Source organism: Pseudonaja textilis, chromosome 8 (genome assembly GCF_049901715.1).
Source record: "Pseudonaja textilis isolate UNSWEBS1 chromosome 8, rPseTex1.2, whole genome shotgun sequence".
Classification (NCBI taxonomy): domain Eukaryota; kingdom Metazoa; phylum Chordata; class Lepidosauria; order Squamata; family Elapidae; genus Pseudonaja; species Pseudonaja textilis.
The window spans coordinates 8872526-8891706 of NC_141997.1; the positions used below are offsets into that span (position 1 = coordinate 8872526).

At 36.0% G+C, this 19181-nt stretch overlaps 1 protein-coding gene across 5 annotated transcripts in view; it reads left to right on the forward strand.

Annotated features, from left to right (window-relative positions):
• SCML2 (Scm polycomb group protein like 2) overlaps positions 1-19181 on the forward strand; it is a 59153-nt gene that overhangs the window by 5393 nt on the left and 34579 nt on the right. The window contains exons 2-5 of one of the 5 annotated variants that reach the window (XM_026714308.2): positions 2366-2463; positions 17674-17744; positions 18201-18435; positions 18658-18746. In XM_026714308.2, coding sequence (XP_026570093.1) covers positions 2451-2463; positions 17674-17744; positions 18201-18435; positions 18658-18746 — 408 coding nt within the window. In that variant the 5' untranslated portion in view covers positions 2366-2450. Of the gene's footprint in view, positions 1-2365; positions 2464-14627; positions 14792-16698; positions 17423-17673; positions 17745-18200; positions 18436-18657; positions 18747-19181 lie in introns of those variants that run through there. The other 4 variants (XM_087938283.1, XM_087938281.1, XM_087938280.1 and 1 more) reach the window with 4 other exon arrangements.

Here is a 19181-nt window from a genome sequence, read left to right on the forward strand (position 1 = left end):
CAGCATTAGATCTAGAATTCTGGATGAATTTGTGGGCTGAATTTTATAGGCGATGAAATAGGTTATTGGCAATGTTTATTGCCAACCCTTCCCTTTGGATGGGGTTTCTGTTAGCTGACAATCTTGTCTCTGTCTAGATGCTCATTTGTCTGAAATGCTGGAATTCTTTTTATGTTTTCCAGCAAGTACTTCAGTGGCTTAGAGAGATATAATCACTATTGAACTGGAATCTTTATTACAGGAGCAAGTGTAATCTGCTGCTGGCTAGAAAAGCAACAATAGAAAGATAAACACAAGTGGTTTAAAGTTGACTGCTCATAAAGAGGATGACTTGGATCACCTTTCAGTTGTAAGATAGCTTTGAAATCTGTTTTGAATTCAACAGCTTTTTGTAATAGCTCCTATTTCCTTTTATTGAAATGGGGTTTCATTTGTTGAATTAATTTCATAGAAGAGTACGCTTTATTATTTGTATATTTTTACAAATATACTTGTGTTAGCATTTTTGCACCTGAACTTTTGAAATAAAAAATACATACATACATTAATGTTTACTCCTATATTTGATCAGACATAAACACCCTAGGGAATTTCATTTTTTGAGAATAAATAATGATTTTTATTACAATCTTTATACAATGCAGTTCAATTTTAAAGGTTGTTAAAATGACATTTTAAAGTTTAGATTTTCCCCATAAGTGTGAAAGTTTCAAGTTTCATATTTTAACTATTCTAACCGATTCTCAAATATTTTATTAGGATCAATTTGATCACATTTTAGTTTTCTAAATGTACTATGCAATTTTATAAGACTGGGAACAAGGAATTGTTAATGTATTCTTGAAAAGTTTTAAATTAGTACATAACATATAGCACAATTAAATAATATAGAACAATTATATTTGTATCTGAATCTTTGAACTGTGTAAAACTTGTTATTTATGAATGAATGTTTCTTAGTATTTCAGCAAGTTAGGTCATTTTACGGTATATCCCTGTTTACCTTGCAATATGTTCTATATAATTTAGCAGCAATAATCTCTAAGTAACATATACAGAATTACTGAACACTATTAGTTCAAGATATAAAGACCACAAAAAATGTTGTGGATTATTGCATTCATATTCTATTTCAGCAAAATTCATACAGACAAATGGTATTGAATTTTGTTCCTTAGTCATCATCAGTTTTTGTCCAAATTGATTATCAATAAAAGGCATAAATATGTACCTCATTTATCAAGATTGCACTTTTCAGGAAGGTTGACATTATTTAAGTGGAAAATAAGAATTAAAAGAGATCTAACTGGCTTAAGACCAATTAAATTTTTATCTTGGATGTACTTATGCAGTAAATAAATTGATACATTTAGAGTTTTATTGCTGCAACTGTTTTGTAATATAAATCAAACAAACAATATTGTACCATGTTGCCCTGAAAATAAGACCCTGTCTTATATTTTTTTTGCCACAAAAAAAGGCACTAGGTCTTATTTTCAGGGGATGTCATCTACTGACTAACTTTACTTGTGCATGTCACCCCTGGCCTCCTTTTCGCTGTCAGAGGCCTTCATGAACTACTACTACTGCGGCCGACAAGTCTTGCCTGAAGGCGTTTGCAGCCAATAACAGAGCTCCGGATAGATCCAGAGCTTTGTTATCAGCTACAGTGGCCTTCAGGAAAGCCTTGCCGGCTGCAGAAGAAATGGACTGTCAAGGCAGGTGTCAGGGTATGTGAGGCCTGGCTGCAGCTGTCCAAAGGGAAGTAGTAGGGCAGCTCCACACACACACACCATCCCCCACCCTAGCTTAATTTTTACCCATGCATTCTGGAGTGAGTAATTAGGATTTATTTGGGGAGCAGGGCTTATATTGGCCGCACACATAAAAATCAAGCTAAGACTTACTTTCAGGGTAGGTCGTATTTTCGGGAAAATAGGGCATATGTACTAAAAGTAAAAAAGTACTAAAGCAAATAATGTCAATTTCTATGTAATGTTAAAAGCATTGAACTTATAATTACTATAATATCCTAATATAAATGTAATTCCACGTGTGTGTGTGTGTGTGTGTGAAGTGTTTTTGTGTATGGTTAGAAATAATAGGAATCCTTCAATAAATCTGTTGTAAATAGTGTCTAAATCTGAAATTTAAAGAACCTAAAATTGAAAAAAATGTGCATGAGTTTTTGTGGGGATGAGTAGAAACAGAATTAAAGCATTTTCTTATTTTTAATTCCATTCCATAACTTACTGGTTTTATACTGTTCGTTATATATACGTATGTCTATATTTGTGGATATGATGTATGTGTGTGTGTGTGCATGTGTGCTTTCTTCCTAATCTATTGTATTACTGCTTTACAGGAAACAATTCTACTGAAACAGAAGAGTGAACTTTTCAGGCAACATTTGTATTTTTATTGTGACAGGGAGGACCTGACTTTTAACCATGGGGAAAACAGGTAAAGTTGAAACAATAAGATAGTAAAAGGGAACATTAACACCAGAAGTCACAATTTCCAGACATTTAAAGTGTGATTTTTAGTTTCAAGAGTTTAATAAGTTCTAAGAGGACTCCTAATTCCTAAACTGGGAATTTGTTGACAATTAGTAATATAATTTCATGAAAAAGAGATGTAGATGTTTGCAGAATAGCTACAGTAGTGATATAAACAACTTTTTTTTTCTGAACTCAAATTTTGATTTCTAGATCACGGGAAAAACTAAAACTAAAACTGGTTGAGTAAATATTTAATGGCATCTGCTAGATATCATTTAATTTGTGAAAGAAAATACATTTTCATAAAATTGCAAATTTAATGTGCAAAAGTCTTTAAATATGCTGTTTTATTAAAATAATTTGCAATAACCAAGTAGTAGGCAAACTGGATTTGAAACTAAAAAGTTTATTTGGAATGGTTTTGTTTAACAGCTTAAAAAATTGTATCTTTTCCCAAGATACATTTCCTAAGATACATTTAGTTTAAGAAAATGTCAACATGAGGTACTGGACATGCTTTAAATTTCCTTTTCTGAATCTAAGTTCTGCACTGGTCTAATAACCTGGTAGATTTTTTTTTTCATAAAGTAGGCATTTTTAAATATCTGATAAGCATTCTAAGTTATTTTTGATATTAATGTCATGTCTTATCTTCAAGTGTATCAGTAAAAAGTGTATCACAAAGCTCACAAAAGTACCATATGCATATAATTCTGTTCACATATTTCTTTCATTATTTAAAAAAATCAAGATAAAGTAAAATGTACTATGAACTCACATTCTGGGAATACTGTATTAGCACTGATGTCTGTACTGTAGGTGGCAGAGTACCAATTACAGTAATAGGATAATTCAGCCTTTACATATACTGTTTATGTTATGATTAAAGCACTGGCTTGTAAGAGATCCAAATCTGTCATCTTCTGCCTCTTATGATGTCTGAATTGACTACTTAATTCTATTTACATTATTTTCATACTGTAAAAACATAGTACTGGAGGATATAATCATCCTTGTTCCTTCTGCAGTACATATAGATGTTAAAAAGCTTTTTCTCATTTATCTTCTGGGATTGAAATAAAAAATGCTCAGTAATATCAAATGAAGAAATGTACTAGATTAAATGTCCAGGGAGGGAATTAGCTACCCTTTTTCATCCTGCCATCTATCCATGCTAGAGGTATCATCTATTCAGCAACTGTAACCTTGAATTGAACTGGTTATCTTACTGCCATTGCTTCTTTTTTCTTCTAGTAGGTTTCATCTGATAATCCATTGTGCATTAAATGAATGGTCTACAATGAGTTGTTCAATAATTCCTTTAAGTGTTTGTTCTATTTTGTGTTAGCATCTTCTAATCTTCTTTGCCTGGTTAATAAGCCAAAGTCATATTAGGTAATTTTGTTTGCATATTTTTAGCATGTATCTGTATAACACTGGATAAAACAGATTATGTAGAATAGTGTTTAGTACTTTGCACAATGTACTTAAGCTGAAATCACTATTGTAATTCTAGAGGACACATTGTGATTATAATTTATTATATAATACATACTGAACGTATTTGCCTTTATTTTGTCAAAGTCTTTGCGTTTTTGCATTATCCTTTGAGTTTTTAAAAGTCAATGCATTATGAAAATTTACAGCCAGATTTAATGTTAGAAATAAACCTAACTGAATCAATTTAGATTTCAAATATTTTGAAATATTCTTTATGTTGCCAACTTAAGCCCAAATCCTGTATCTATTTACCCAGAAATGAATCCTATTGAGAATAATAGAATTCTGTAATGATATATTAATATAATTCAATAAATGTAAAAAAATGATATTATTAGACGTGTATGGCAACGTGTACAATTATGTTTATTTTAGATTTCAAGTCTATTAAAAAAGAAAGACAAGGCAACAGTAATCTGTCAGGGAACCAATTGTTGGATAACATTACGTGTTGTAAATGTAAAGAGAACAAATGTTGGTGTATATAGACTTTTTAAAAGCAAACTTTTTCATTTTTCTGTCTTCTGCTGTCCCTGAAAAATCTCTCTAGATTCTCTCTAGAAGGTGCCTCTTCCCAGTTTTGAATCAGTCATTTTCTTTCATTCCAGCTTTCCTGAAGATATGTTAAACAGTCTCCCATGTCAAAGAGAGTTTTTAAAGGAGAGCAGACAACTGCAAGAGTGGAGGAGTGAAAAATATTCTTAGTCAAATTTCCACAGTTTCAAACCAACATACTTCATTAAATTTGAAAATATTTCCATTTTGGTTAAATGTTATATAAAGTTACCACTTACTCACAACTTATTTTGTTTATGGATTATAAGATAAATCGTTAACATTAGGACTTTTATTTTAGCATTGCTTTTGTTGAATGCTACTTATGGTTATAAATCCTTTTCATGCTATATGTATATTTCATGCTAATGTTTAATATAATGTTTTTAAGATTATACTTTGAATCATTCTGTAAGTACAGGTCTGTCAGCTTCAAGCACTTCTATGGTTGTGATTCCTTATGTCAGGCCACAGGCCCTTTATTGTTGTAGTACTTTGGAGCGTCAGCAAAAGTTATTAGATTTTGTATCAGAACTACATCTTGCCTCATTCTATTCTTTCCTTCTTAGCTGGATTTGTCAATTATTGCAATAGTGGGGAAGACTTGCCATCTTGTAGAAGTTGCCTTCATGGAGTTAGGCAAGATTTATCGCTAAAAGAGTTGAGGACATTACCACTGATAATAGATGCTAAGCTGAGCTCATTATCAATCCAGTAGATGTAGCTTCTTTATATATCAACTCTACGGAAATTAACACAGAAAAGTATTGGGATTTCCATACCTATTGTTGAAGACTATACCATTCAATAGTTTCAGATAATACATTGCCAATTTTTATTAACATACATTTTCCTGAACTATGTCTTTGCCAGCTCAAGCCTGTACATTTTTGTTCACACAAATACATAATGTCATGGGTTTTGTTTGAACTTCTTTCTACCATAAATACTAAGTTTCTAACCTGCAAGAATTTTGCAGTTGATGCTTATCTGTGGCTTGGCGAACTGTATGCTATAGGTACCGGTAGTTCTCAGCTTACTACTGTAATTGAGCCCCAAATAATTACAGTTGTAAGTCAAGGCATCAATAAATTTTCCCCAATGGGTATTTTTGAAGTAAATGCAGGAAAACAGCAAAAAAGTTACAGATTGCAATCGCATGACATGAGATGCTGCAAAGAGCAATAAAGATGTGCTCGTTGCCAAATACCTGGAATGTGATTTTGTGATCATAGTGGTGTGTGCACAGCTGTTACTTTGAAAATGGCTCATAAGTAGCTGGGGAGGGCTGTTGTAAGTTGAAGACTACTAGTATATAGACAGATTCTGTCACACTGACAGAAAATTTTATCTTGAGTTCTACATAAAATTGGAGTCTATTTGAACTAACTTTTTATTCTCTTGATCTTTTTTCTACAAACTGTTATGATCTTAAAAAGTTCTTATATTGCATTAGATAGCTGTTGGCTATGGACAACTCTATAGATTACTGTATTTTTCGGATTATAAAACGCCCCTGACTAAACGCAACTAAGTTTCGAGGAGGAAAACAAGAAAAAAATACTCTGAATCAAATGGCACAGTAATATATTTAATAAATTATTGCAGAATAATATTTCAACCATGTAAAGTCAGCAGCAATATCAAGAACCATCATCACCGTCATTAACAAATGAGGAGAGACTTTAAGGTTCAAACACTTAATTTTCTGGGAACCCCAAGAACTCATCATCACTAGTGTCAAAATTTAGGAAGCTCAGTTCCTCACAATCACTATATCACTTTCTTCACTATCTTCATATATGATCTTTAGTTCCATCTAAGGCATTGCTAATAGAATAGAATTCTTTATTGGCCAAGTGTGATTGGACACACAAGGAATTTGTCTTGGTGCAAATACTTTCAGGGTACATAAAAGAAAATATACATTCATCAAGAGTCAAGAATCACAAGGTACAACACTTAATAATAGTCATAGGGTACAATAAGCAATCAAATCATACTAGGAAACAGTCAATATAAATCGTAAGGATACAAGCAACAAAGTTACAGTCATACAGTCACAAGTGGGAGGGGTTGGATGATAAGGAGTAATGAGAAGATTAATAGTGATAGTAGTGCAGACTTTATAAATAGTTGGACAGTGTTGAGGGAATTATTTGTTTAGCAGAGTGATGGCATTTGGGAAAAACTGTCCTTGTGTCTAGTAGTTCTGGTGTGCAGTGCTCTATAGTGTTGTTTTGAGGTTAGGAGTTGAAACAGTTTATGTCTGGGATGTGAGGGGTCTATAGATATTTTCACAGCCCTCTTTTTGACTCATGCAGTATACAGGTCCTCAATTGAAGGCAGCTTGGTAGTAATTGTTTTTTCTGCAGTCCTAATTACTCTTTGAAGTCTGTGTCTGTCTTGTTGGGTTGCAGAACCAAACCAGGCAGCCACATTCATCCTTCACTGAATGCCATGATGTTTTAACCCATTCACAAACTGTAGTGGGCCTAGTCATTCATCCAGTAGGTGTCAGATCATGATTACCAGAAGCCATTCATTTGTTCCACTCTTCTTGCATATAGACTTTAAATGGTTGTTGATGGATATGTCAAGAGGTTGCAACTGGTTGATACAAGAATTACAGTGTTCAGTGATGAGTGTTCAGTTGTTTAAATTATCTTTTTTGCGGTTTCACTAATATGTTCCCTAAACTGGTTGAGCAATACTAAAGCAGATTTTTTCAGAAGCCCTCCAGGACATTTGTACCATACTTTTTCAACCCATACTCTCATTCCATTTTTGCCCATCCTTTCTCATGAACATGCACAACAACTCCTTTTGGAATCACTTCTTTTGGAAAGGTTTTCCTTTTGAAAATTAACATTGGTGGCAATTTGGTGCCATCTGCACAGCAGGACAACACAGCCGTGTAATGTGTTTTCTCATGTCCTGAGGTTTTCACTGTTATGTTTTTGGCACCTTTCAGAGCAAGAGTCTTATTAGGCACATCAAAGGTTAATGGGCAATTTCAAAATTATTTTTCTTCCTAGCATCTATTACAAATGTATGAAAAGACAGAATCTTACATTCATATTCTTTTGGTATTTTTTTGTGCAATTCTACTTTTGGTGAGCATAGCAAGGCCATATAGCCTCATCAGTCTGTAGCACACGATGGTGATGCAGTAAAATCCTGAATGCCTTTCTCTACAGCAATGAGTTTGCCTTCATTTTTGTAGAAACTGCAAAACCTTTATTCTGGTGACGTGTGATCCATTCTTTCTTCTCCACCTCTAATTGTGGCCATTTTGCAGCAAGCCCACGAAAATTGTGTTTACTTTTTATCTTTTTACTTTTTGCAGCTGATCCACCTGTTTCCTCTACTCTCTTATCATTTTTTCAGTTGGAGGTGGCCCAAAATGTTTCTCCGCTGCTCTGTTTCCAGGTTCCTCAGCATATTTTACTATTTCCAGTTTAAAAGAAATTTTATATGCTTGTCTTTTCTGCTTTGATGTCCTTGTGCACGTATGTACCGTGAGGAGCTACCATAGTATTTTTCTGCAAGAAAGAACTGTCAGTAATGTGTCCTTTATTGTAATGAGAGCACTGTAGCTGAGAACATCAAGGAATGACACACTATTATAGGGGATCTGCTGCAGACACACTATTATGGAGGACATGTTTAAGATTTTACCTTTATAGGGGATAGTTTATAAAGAGGACACTTTATTAGAAGACACTTTTTATTTAAAACAAATTTTATTAATTTTTAAAAACAATACACAAAGAAACAAAACGTAGAATATAATAACATAAGACATCTTTTCTGAAAAACAAATAAAACATCTTATTTAAAGACAGGATAATTCCAAATTATCACATTTCCATACAAGCACAGTTTAATATGTATATTTATCTTATCTGTTCAACTTCATATCTTTTCCCAACTTCTCTTTATTTCTCCCTTTCCTTCTATTCAATTATATTTCTTTTGCCTTGAATTGTATATATTCATTATATCCATATGTCTTATACAATTTCGTTATTCTCTTCCAACATTCTTCTAACGTTTTATTAATTCAAACATAAACAAACAAAACACAAAACATAAATATATAAAACTTCTTTTTGGAAAGCGGCTTACCCCGGGTTACATCTTTTTGTACAGACATAAATCAAATTCATGCTCAGTTAATATACTATTTCATATCTTATTTAACATTCTATATTTTCTATATATTTTCTCTCTTCATTCACTCTCTTAATTCTATTTTATTTATTTCATCTCAATTTAGATAATTATACTTACATATTTTGTCCGTTCTCTTTCAATTATCTATCTTTTCTTTCTAATACAATATTTCTCCTGTAATCACTGGTTGAAGTATGACAACTTTTTTATCTTTCCCCTAAATTTAACACTTAAAATAATACATACTTTCCATACTGATTCTGCTTAGTACATTCTAAGTACTACATTTTAGAATAGTAAAACAAAAGAAGAAAAATAAGTTTATAATATAGTAAAAACAATGTTCCATAGGAAATTAAACTCTATTGTTAAGTCTTAGACATTTTTATACATTCCCTTTAATGTATTAACTCATATAATATTTCAGTTTTCTAACTCAATTTCAAATACTAATATCTACAGTAGTCTTATGTACTTTTGCAGAATCATTTTTTAAATTATAATTTACCCTTTGTCTCTGAAAAAACCTTGCTTTTTAACATCTTGTTTTAAACCTTTATGACTTCTTTTTCCTTTTTCCTTTTCTTTCTTATCAATTCTAGCCTTTTGCCCCCCCCATCTCTCAAACTCGCCTCTCTTAATCTTCCCTCTCTGTTGTATTTCTCTTTTCTTTGCTTTCTGACATTGTATCGATTTTTCATCTTATTTTTCCCTTTCTTGGTTGCTTTTTTAAGTTCTGAATTCTCCATTTTCTTTCCCCCCTTTCTCTTATCTTCCTCAAGTAAGATTGTCTGTCCATTAAAGATGGCTTCTTCTCCTTCATCTCAGCCTTCTTGTTGTTGTATTTCTTGGTAGGTAAAAATCGCCATTTCTAAAAAAGTGAAAAATAGATCCAGAAGAGCCCTTGCCTTCTTGTTCCTCTTCTTTTAGCTTTTGAAATTCCATTTGCAATTCCTCAACAGATAATGCCATTTTTTTTCTTAAAAACAACCCAAATGTTTAATCTTTCAAGAAATAGTTCCCAAAAATCCCAAAGTCACAAAGCAATCCAAATCAAAATAAATTGTTTCATTTAGCACTTTCTTCTTTTTATATTTTCTCTTCCTGGGGTAGAGTTCAATTACACAGTTCCAAAGTAATTTTTTAGAAGCCTTATTGCCTTTTATTTCTGGTCTTATAAACTCCAAGCAGTCTCCTTCAATACAATCTTAAAGTAAGTTCTTTACCTCTTCCCTCCCACTTATAGCAAAGAAGATTTTAGTTTTTAATTCCAATGTTCAGAAATCTTTTATCCCCTTGGCTTTAAATTTCAAGTTTAGTTACCTTCTGTGCCCAAGCAGGTTTTTCCGATTTCCATCAGCAATTTCCATGGGGAGGGAGAGTGAGAGAAAATAACTTTCCCTTTCCCTTTTCTTCCGCTGCTTTCCAGTCTTCTTAGGGAACAATGTATCATTCAAACAATTAAGATTCCAGGGTATTTGAAAGTTCCTTGTTGTCCCGGTTCAGCCCAAAAACTTTCACTTTCTCCAACTTCCTCCTGCACAATCTTACCCGGCTGCAGGCTTCTTTGTGGCGGCCATTGCTGACCGCCACTCCACTGCCTTGGGAAAAAAGGAGTTTAGCCGGCTGAGGAGGGTATCGCAAACCCCTGTCCGGATCTCCTCTCTCTTCGGTTGCCTCTACGGGGCAACCATATCCTCCACATCCGGCTGGATCGGAGGCACTTTGGCAGTGAGCACAGCAGGAACTGTGCACGATCGCGGATTCCTGCCGCCGCCAAAGCTTTGCAAACCGGAAATCAGAAGACACTTTTTAAGGCACTATTCATACGACCATATTTTGTTTCTGCAATGCCCTCTTACATCCCCATGTACCAGTATGTGTGAGAAAATAAAAACAGGAATGGATGATTGGAATAGTAATCAGATATCAGATTTTAACCATGCCAGGTGAACAAACAAAACCTTCCCAGATGGATACTTGCTGGACGCTTGCTTAAATGGATGCTATTCCAATGATCCAGGCAGCTGGGATTGCCTCTCTCCCTCCCCCCATTTTCTCTGCCTTCCATTGCTGCCGGAAATACCATGAAAGATCCAGCAAGGCTCCCGCAAGCCTCCCATGAGTCAGGGAGCTGGGATTGCCAACTCACCTCCCTAGCCTGTGCGTTTTTGCACAAGGCTTTCCCGCCGTGCCCTGCTAACGGATCCTGGGCGCTGTGCTGCAATGCAGAGGCTGGTACGAGGGAAATACAAGGAGCAAGGAAAGAGGAGAAAGCAGCCTTCTTCCCTCAAGCTGGCCGCCACCAATGCAGAGAAAGTGCTGGAAAGAAGCCAATTGGCCCAGGAGATGGTAGCCTTCCTCCCCACCCCACCTGCCATCCCCAAATTGCATTGATGGCTTAGTAAGGGGCAGAAAGCCATGCCATGGGCAGCGATGGGGGAAAGGAAGGCAAGAGGAGCCTCATCTCGCTACGCAGGCCCCAATAAAAGTAGCGGCAACTCCCTGCTTCCCTTTCCCGCCCTCTCTGGTGCTGGAAGCCAAGCCATACCTGTCTCTCTCCGTGTCCCTGGGCTTACAGTCCACCACCCAGGCCAGACAGGGCGCACTTTAGGCATCCAGTTTAATAGCAATTTAAACATTTCTTCTTGGCTTGGGTAGAAATTGAAAGGTAGGCATCATCTCCAAGATCATGCACACATTGGACAAAAGCATTTCCAACTTAAAAAATGCTACACTTATAGAAGAATCAAATAAAGATTGTACAGAAATGCAGTACCCATAGATTGTATTCAGAAGTGAACACTTGAAGAGCTATAATTATATTTAAAGCAGTTCAGGGAGGAGGATTTTTAATCCCATTAAATGTTTTATAAATTAGTTTTGAAATGTATAAGCCTTGTGGTTCTACAAAATATGGTCAGATCTGTTTCTAAATGCTTAGATTATAATCCTGGTAGTAGTCTCCATTAAGGATTGCTATTATACAGAATAATACTGTAGCATTTAGGAAAATGGAAATTGAACTTACTTGATAAATATGTATTCATTTTTGTGAAATAACTGCTTTAAAATATGAATATTGATAAAATTTCAGGTAGTAAAGTTATTAGGGAAAATGCCATTCTCCAGTGTGCTGAGCAGGGAATCCAAAGAATGGGTTAACTCCGCCTTTCTGCCCAGAGACTGAGTCCTTTTAAAGTTTGTAGCCATGCCTCTCTTGACTGTGCCCCAGTTTTGACTCAGTCTTATCCCAAGAGAGACACGATTAGCAAGAGTTCCAGAGCAAAAGGGCAGAGTTAATTTCTTTATATTTATGATTGCACTGGCAGCCGATACAACAGCAGATCAGCTGTTTTGGGGGGGCAAATGAAGAAGCAGCCGTAATGGCTTGGCACAGCCCCCACAACAGGCACAGCCTATGCAACAGCAATCAGCTGTTTCTTGGGGCAATTGGTACAGCAGCCTGAATGGCCCGGCAACCGGCACAGTGCCCGCAACAGCAATCAGCTGTTTTTTGGGGCAAACAGCTCAACAACTGGCACAGCCCCCCAGCAATTAGCTGGCTTTCAGGGCAAATGTCGCAGCAGCTGGAACGGTTCAGCAAGCAGCACGACCACCGCAATAGCAAATCAACTGTTTTTCAGGGCAAACGGTGCTGAAACAAATCAACTGCAGCTGCTGCAACAGTTCCTATCAGCATAGCCACTAGAGCAACACGGCTGGCATCTTGATCCACCCAGCACAGCCGCCATTTCTGGCTCATTCAAACAAAGTCAATGTTTGGCATGCTTTTCAGCAGCAGATATCCTGGCATCTTCCCAGCAAGGAACTGGAAAAACCCTAATTCAACAGGTGCAGGAACAAAGGATGGAGGATACTGCTGCCGCAGAAAACCACGTGAAGACTCACGAGTGGGGATGAGCAGGGGGTCCCAGTACAACCCCAGATTAACTAGAAGGGTCTCTCAGCGCCAAGAGCAGGGAATAGAAGAGTGGCTGCCCGAATAAGGGCAAAAACCCTACATTTCAGAAAAGCCTCTAAGGCGGAGGAAAGGGATGCCCGGAGAAAACAAGAGGCCCTGGAGAAAGAAATCTCCAAAACTGAGAGACAAGCTGAGTGACGGAAACTGGCACATTTCCCTGGGGGAGATCCTATCATTTCCCATTCATTGCAGGCTGATTCAGTCAGGAAGCAGGAGACTCTGAGTTCCCTAACTTGGTCACCAGATGGTGCCAGAGAATAATCTCCACAGCTGACCTTTATAAAAACCAGCAATGGGATCCTTTTGCCCCACAATCAAATAGTCATTTAAAAAAGAGGCAATCGATCCCAGAGGCCACATTTCAGGTAATAAAGCTTATTATTGTGTTAGGTAAAATAGGAAATTTGTTCTAGGAATGTGGTTAGGTGCTTTATACAGGTAGTCCTTGACTTACAACAGTTCCTTTAGTGACCATTCAAAGTTACAACAGCACTGAAAAAGTGACATAATTTTTCTCACTTAAACCCTTGCAGCATTCCCATGGTCACATGGTCAAAAGTCAGATGCTTGGCAACTGGTTCATATTTATGACAGTTGTAGACTCCTGGGGTCATGTGATTACAATTTTATTAAAACTAGTACTGTTAATATGCAGGTAATCTTTGAATTATGACAGCAAATACCACCAGAATTTCCATCACTAAGTGACGCTGTTGTAAATATAACTGCATCTCTTAGTAGAGCAATTCCTGGTGTGTCATTAAGTGAGGGAAGCATGGCACAAACACAACAAAGCTTGGAGAGGGTGTACGAGGGTGCTGATGCCTGGTGGAAAAGGGTGCCTGGGTGACCAAGGAGGTGTGCAAGGAGCACATTGAAGCTCAGGCACAGTGTTGTGTGAGTGCAGTAGGACTTGGGGTGGCTGTTGCCAAATGGGAGAAGGTAAATGAGTGGCTGGGGAGGTGTGGCATAAATGTTGTGTAGCTTGGAGTGGGCATAATTGATAGGGAAGGTGTGACGTGAGTGCAGCAAGACTTGTGGACTTGTGCAAGGATATGGCTGCCAGGTGGGAGAGAGAATGCAACTGTAGCAGTGAGGTGCAGTGCCGAATGCAGAGCGGTTTGGGAGGGTGTATGAGTGGCTGATGTAATGGGAGTGCAGAGGGGCTAGGGGAGGTGCGTAGGTGGGAAAGACTTACCAGAGCAATTTGTGAACTTCCCTGCTGGTTTCCCATTGATTTTACTAGTGGGAAGCTTGTGGGGAAGTCAAAAAATGCAATCATGTGACCATAGAACAGTGCAACAGTTACAAGTATGAGTTGATTATCAAGTGCCTAGATTTCAGTCATGTGACCACATGGCTGGTATGATTGCTGGAATTTCAAGGATCAGTCATAACTACTACTTGTTCAGTGCCATCGTAACTTTGATTACCCAAGGACTACCTGTATTGCAGAATGAGATTTATTTCCTTTCCTGATTTTTTTAAAAAAATACATTATAAAATATAATATTTGTTCTCACACAATTTGCTCACCCATGAGTAAATCCATGAGGTGGGTTTGCACAGTGTACAGTTATGTCATTTGTGATTCATTGCATGCTTAGAAACAATACAAACGTTGGATACAAAAATTGCAATAAAGGATTATAGAAGTCAATGCTCTATTGTTGAATAACCAGTGAAATCTTAAATCACTGTGCAAGAACTTCAGCTTCTTGCTAAGAAACTTCTTAGTTATTCTGTTGTATCTAACTTTGGTATAATTGCCAAGAACGCCAGGAGTCAACGTCAATTTGAAGGAGGCCTATCCAACAGAAACACTAGGTGGCTCTATATCATCATCATCATTGTTAATTGCACAGTCAGTCAGATGTTCAGACTGGATTTGGCATATCGAGTCCTTACCCAGGACCTGGGATAGGCAAATCTGGATGTTTGATGGTGTTACAGATCGCCGCAGGATGAAGCTGTTCCAAGTAAAGCTGCCTTCTACAAATGACTGCTGGCAAATTTGTCAATGCCCATGGTGTTCAGGTGGTGCTCCAGTTGTTTTGGGACTGCACCCAAGGTACCTATTGCTATTGGTACTACCCTTGCTTGCTTTTGCCATAGTTGTTCTATTTCTATTTGTAGGCCTTTGTATTTCGTTATCTTCTCCAGTTCTTTCTCTTCTGCTGTCTCCAGGCACTGCCACATCCACTATCCAGACTTTTTTTGTCTTTCTTACTGACAAATTATTATTATTGTTGTTGTTGCTTTGTTTTGTTTTATATGTAGCAGTTACATACATAGAAGTTGGCCATTTTGCACATCTACATCTTAGCTAACTGTACATAGACTACTAGCAAGAATTTTATTACTGGGCAATATATAAAATACTTTGATTTTCATTCACAAATATTTATCTGAACATCTTTTCCTATTTGGCTGCCTTGCTACTGTTAGAAGAGTAGGTGCAAAAGAATAAAGCAAGCCCCTGTAAGGATTAAATTCATTGAGGTGTCTGTATATTGAAAGAAAATATAGCATATTACTAACTCTCATGTATATCTTTTACTTAGAATATAGGATTAACCAGATGGATGGTCTGTACTGCCATCTGTATATATTGCTATTGTTTGCAGCTGGGAAACAGAATAGTTTTATGGTTATCACCAATGCAGACTGCAGACATTTGCAATAATTTAGCTCTAATCTGTTGGTTGAAGATTTATTGGCCAAGAATTTTAAGTGTCAATATATTTCATCTATCGTTTGAGCAGCAAAACTTTTCATGAACTATCTGCCGTTTTGGATTGTGGTTTTTCATATTTGTTAAAAAATTTCAAAAGCCATTGGTAGTAATGTCTACAGAATAAAAATACCTTGTGCTTACTGAACTGAAAAAGCTATCTTAAATCTCATGCAAATGATTGCCAGATTTTGGTGGCTTTAAGGTAGCCTTTCTTGACCTGGTGTTCTCAAATAGCATTAGAATTATTTTCTTCAAATATTCCAGTTAGCTTTCTGCTTCAGTGACTTTCCAAAATTCTAGATTGTTTTGCTGTCGTTCCACTTCATCTGAAGGATCTATCTCAGTTGTGTGATTTTAGCAAACAGTGGACAATTGGAATGTGACCTTCTGAATATCTTGGTTATTTTGGAAATAAAGATTATTTTCATTCTGTCGAGTCTTTCCTTGTAGATGTTTTATTACTTGACTAGATAACATAAGTGTATTCCACAGGTAAATCCTGAGCTACTTATTCTTTCATCTATATTGGTAGCAAATTGTCAGGCATTTATCAAATCCCTATGACAGAGAATATGGACTAGCCTCTACTTGCTTTACAACTAAAGGTTAAATGATTTAAGATGCAAGATGCGTGAAGGAATTCCTCAAACATTTTATGTGGGTCCTTTATTGTTTGATTGTTTAAGCAGGTTTTAATAGCCTTAGCAACCTTGTTCTTTAATTAATATAGATAGTAGAGGAATGCTACATACTGTATGTTGATTCCAATACCTTCATTGAATTATAAATTGGTTTGTGGGATATAACTGCATTGAACAAATCTTCAGCTAGATAAATCTTATAAATTTGTCTTTTTCTGCAGAATTCTCTCACCCCACATTTTATTACTTTATAATACCTGAGCTGTTGCCCTAGATTAACTCATTGCTGTATAAACAGTGTTCCTTTTATTTCTGTACAAATATTCCTCCAATACATGAAGTATCAAAACGTATATTAAATAATGAGTGCTAAAAAGATAAATGTAAATTTACACTAGATCTATTCATGTACACGTAGTCCACAACATGCAGCCATATTTGAGCCTGGAATGATGGTTGTAAATTATGCTGGTTGTTAAGTGGGTCACCATGTGATTGTGCCTGATTTCACAACCATTTTTGTGGTCATAGTTAAGTGAATGTGGCAGTAGTTAAGAGAATACACTGTCTCCAATAGGCATTTTTTTCTGGAAACAGAAGTAAACACCGGATTTGCATAACTGCAAACAGCCATAAATGTGGGCCCATTGTTGAGCTCCCAGAATGCAATTATGTGACTGTGGGGAGGAGAGCCAACAGAATTTCAAATCTGGGTCATAAGTAGTCCTGAGGAGGTCCATTGTAACTTCAAACTGTTGCTAAGCAACTGCTCGTAAAGTGAGGACTACCTGTACAATTTCCAAATAATCAGAAAGTACTAATTTCACTACATGCTGCTTTGATCAGATCACATCTTGATTACTATACATCCAATTCTAGGCATTTTCTTTTAAGAAGTGTTCAGAGAATGGCAGTGAGGAGGATCATTGAACTAAAAAAAAACCCTAAATCTTTTGAGGACAGATTAAAATGTTTTGGAAGGTTTAGTGTTTAAGAGAAGACTGGGAATATACAAGCACTCCTCAAATACTTGAATGTCCTGTACTTCAGGATAAAGAGTAAACATTACAGACAGTTTGTACTGCAGTTGGATATTTGGAAACCTTCCAAACATTAAGAATAGTGATAGTGGAACCAGTTACCAGGGTGATGGTGAGCTCACTTTTGCTTGATATATTAAGCGGAGAAGCTTGGCAACCATCTGTCTTCCATGCTTTTATTTGAATTCAGACTTTTAGAACTTTCCTATATTTAAAAGGTCATATTCAAGTGCATTGTTTCTTTGAGATGGAATCTTCTGGGGAAAAGCTACAATAACATTCAAGTAATTTCAATTAATTAATTTGATAATTTATATGCCATAACATAGCAACTAAATTCAGTGAAGTTTAAAAAGATAATTTAAAATAGCATTTTTTACAATTATTATAATTATTTTTAACATGTTTGGGGAAAAATATTCTTACATTTTTGTAAATTCCTTAAGATTTTATTTATATTCCTATAGCCTGAACTATGTTTATGTAGTATTTGTATTGCTGTTTTAATGTTTAAATATTTCCATTTTTTTCACAGAATATTTTAACTGGGACAACTACTTGAAAGAAACTGGGTCTGTAGCTGCCCCTTCACAGTGTTTCAGACAGGTGATAGTTTAAAATATTAAGAACCACTCCTAAAATTAATGTGTTTGTAAACTGTCAAATTGCCTTACTTACAAGTGTAGCATTTAATGTAGTATGCACTTGGTATATTCATGTTAGTAAGAATTATCAATACTAGAAGCATTACTGTTTTCATGTGGTAGAAAATAACAATAACCTTGTTTAATGTATCAAAACACAAAGTAGTACTAAATGCTTGTTGCACTGAGAGATGAATATCATGAAATAAATTTAGATTGCATGTGTTGATTTGTTATTGAAATGTAAAAGGATGCATTTGTATAATTATCAAACTAGTGCGATGTCATCTAGCTCATTTTTAGATGTTCATTCTATGCTCATTCATTAAATTCCCCATGTTGGTCTATCTATATATTTTACTATCTAGAAAACTAAGCTACTATATTGTTAAACCATTGGTTATCTTTCCTTTTGTAGTCTAAGATTCCCCCTAGCAATGATTTCAAAGTGGGTATGAAGTTGGAAGCTCATGACCCCCGGAATGTTACCTCTGTGTGTATAGCTACAGTTATTGGAATCTCAGGTACTAGATTAAGGCTGCGTCTTGATGGAAGTGACAATCAAAATGATTTCTGGAGGCTAGTGGATTCCTCTGATATACAGCAAATTGGAACATGTGAAAAGAAAGGAGGAATGCTTCAGCCTCCTTTAGGTAAGGAAACATAATTCAACACTTTGATTTACAGGGATTAGTTTTTGAAATAGCCAACAATGAAATAGTTATAAGTCAAAAGAAAAAGAATGGATATAATGTTATGGATTGTATTAGGAGTGCTTTGCACTGGTGGTGGGTCAACCGTGCTTTGCTTCCACCCCATCTCCATTTTGCCTTTTGTCTTAAATCATATCCATTATATATTTATTGGCAAATTAGGATTCCAGATGAATGCATCCTCTTGGCCAATGTTCCTCCTAAGAACCCTAAATGGAGCTGAAATGGCACCTGCTATATTCTTTAAGAAGGTAAGAAGCTTGGTTGCTGAGAAATCCCTTGTGTTCTATTGTTTCCTGTAGCATAGAAAACCCAAACTATGATTGCAATAGGCAGCCATCTTGCCAACCACTGAATAGAATAACAGAGTTGGAAGGGACCTTGGGGGTCTTCTAGTCCAACCCCCTGCTTAGGCAGATGGTTATCCAATATCTGGATAACTGGCAAGAGCCATATAAACTATAAAAGAAATTCGACTTACGTCACATGTAACAAATTGAAGACAAAATCTCATTTGTGCTGCTGAGCTTATATATGTCATTTGAGAAGCATTTTACAAATCAGGAGTAACGTATTAAATACTGTATATGGGAAATATGCCTGATAATTTCTCTTTATGTTTTAACTAGAGAAATCTGAAAGTTCCTATATAAATCCAACTTAATAAATATAGAGTGAGAGTGAAA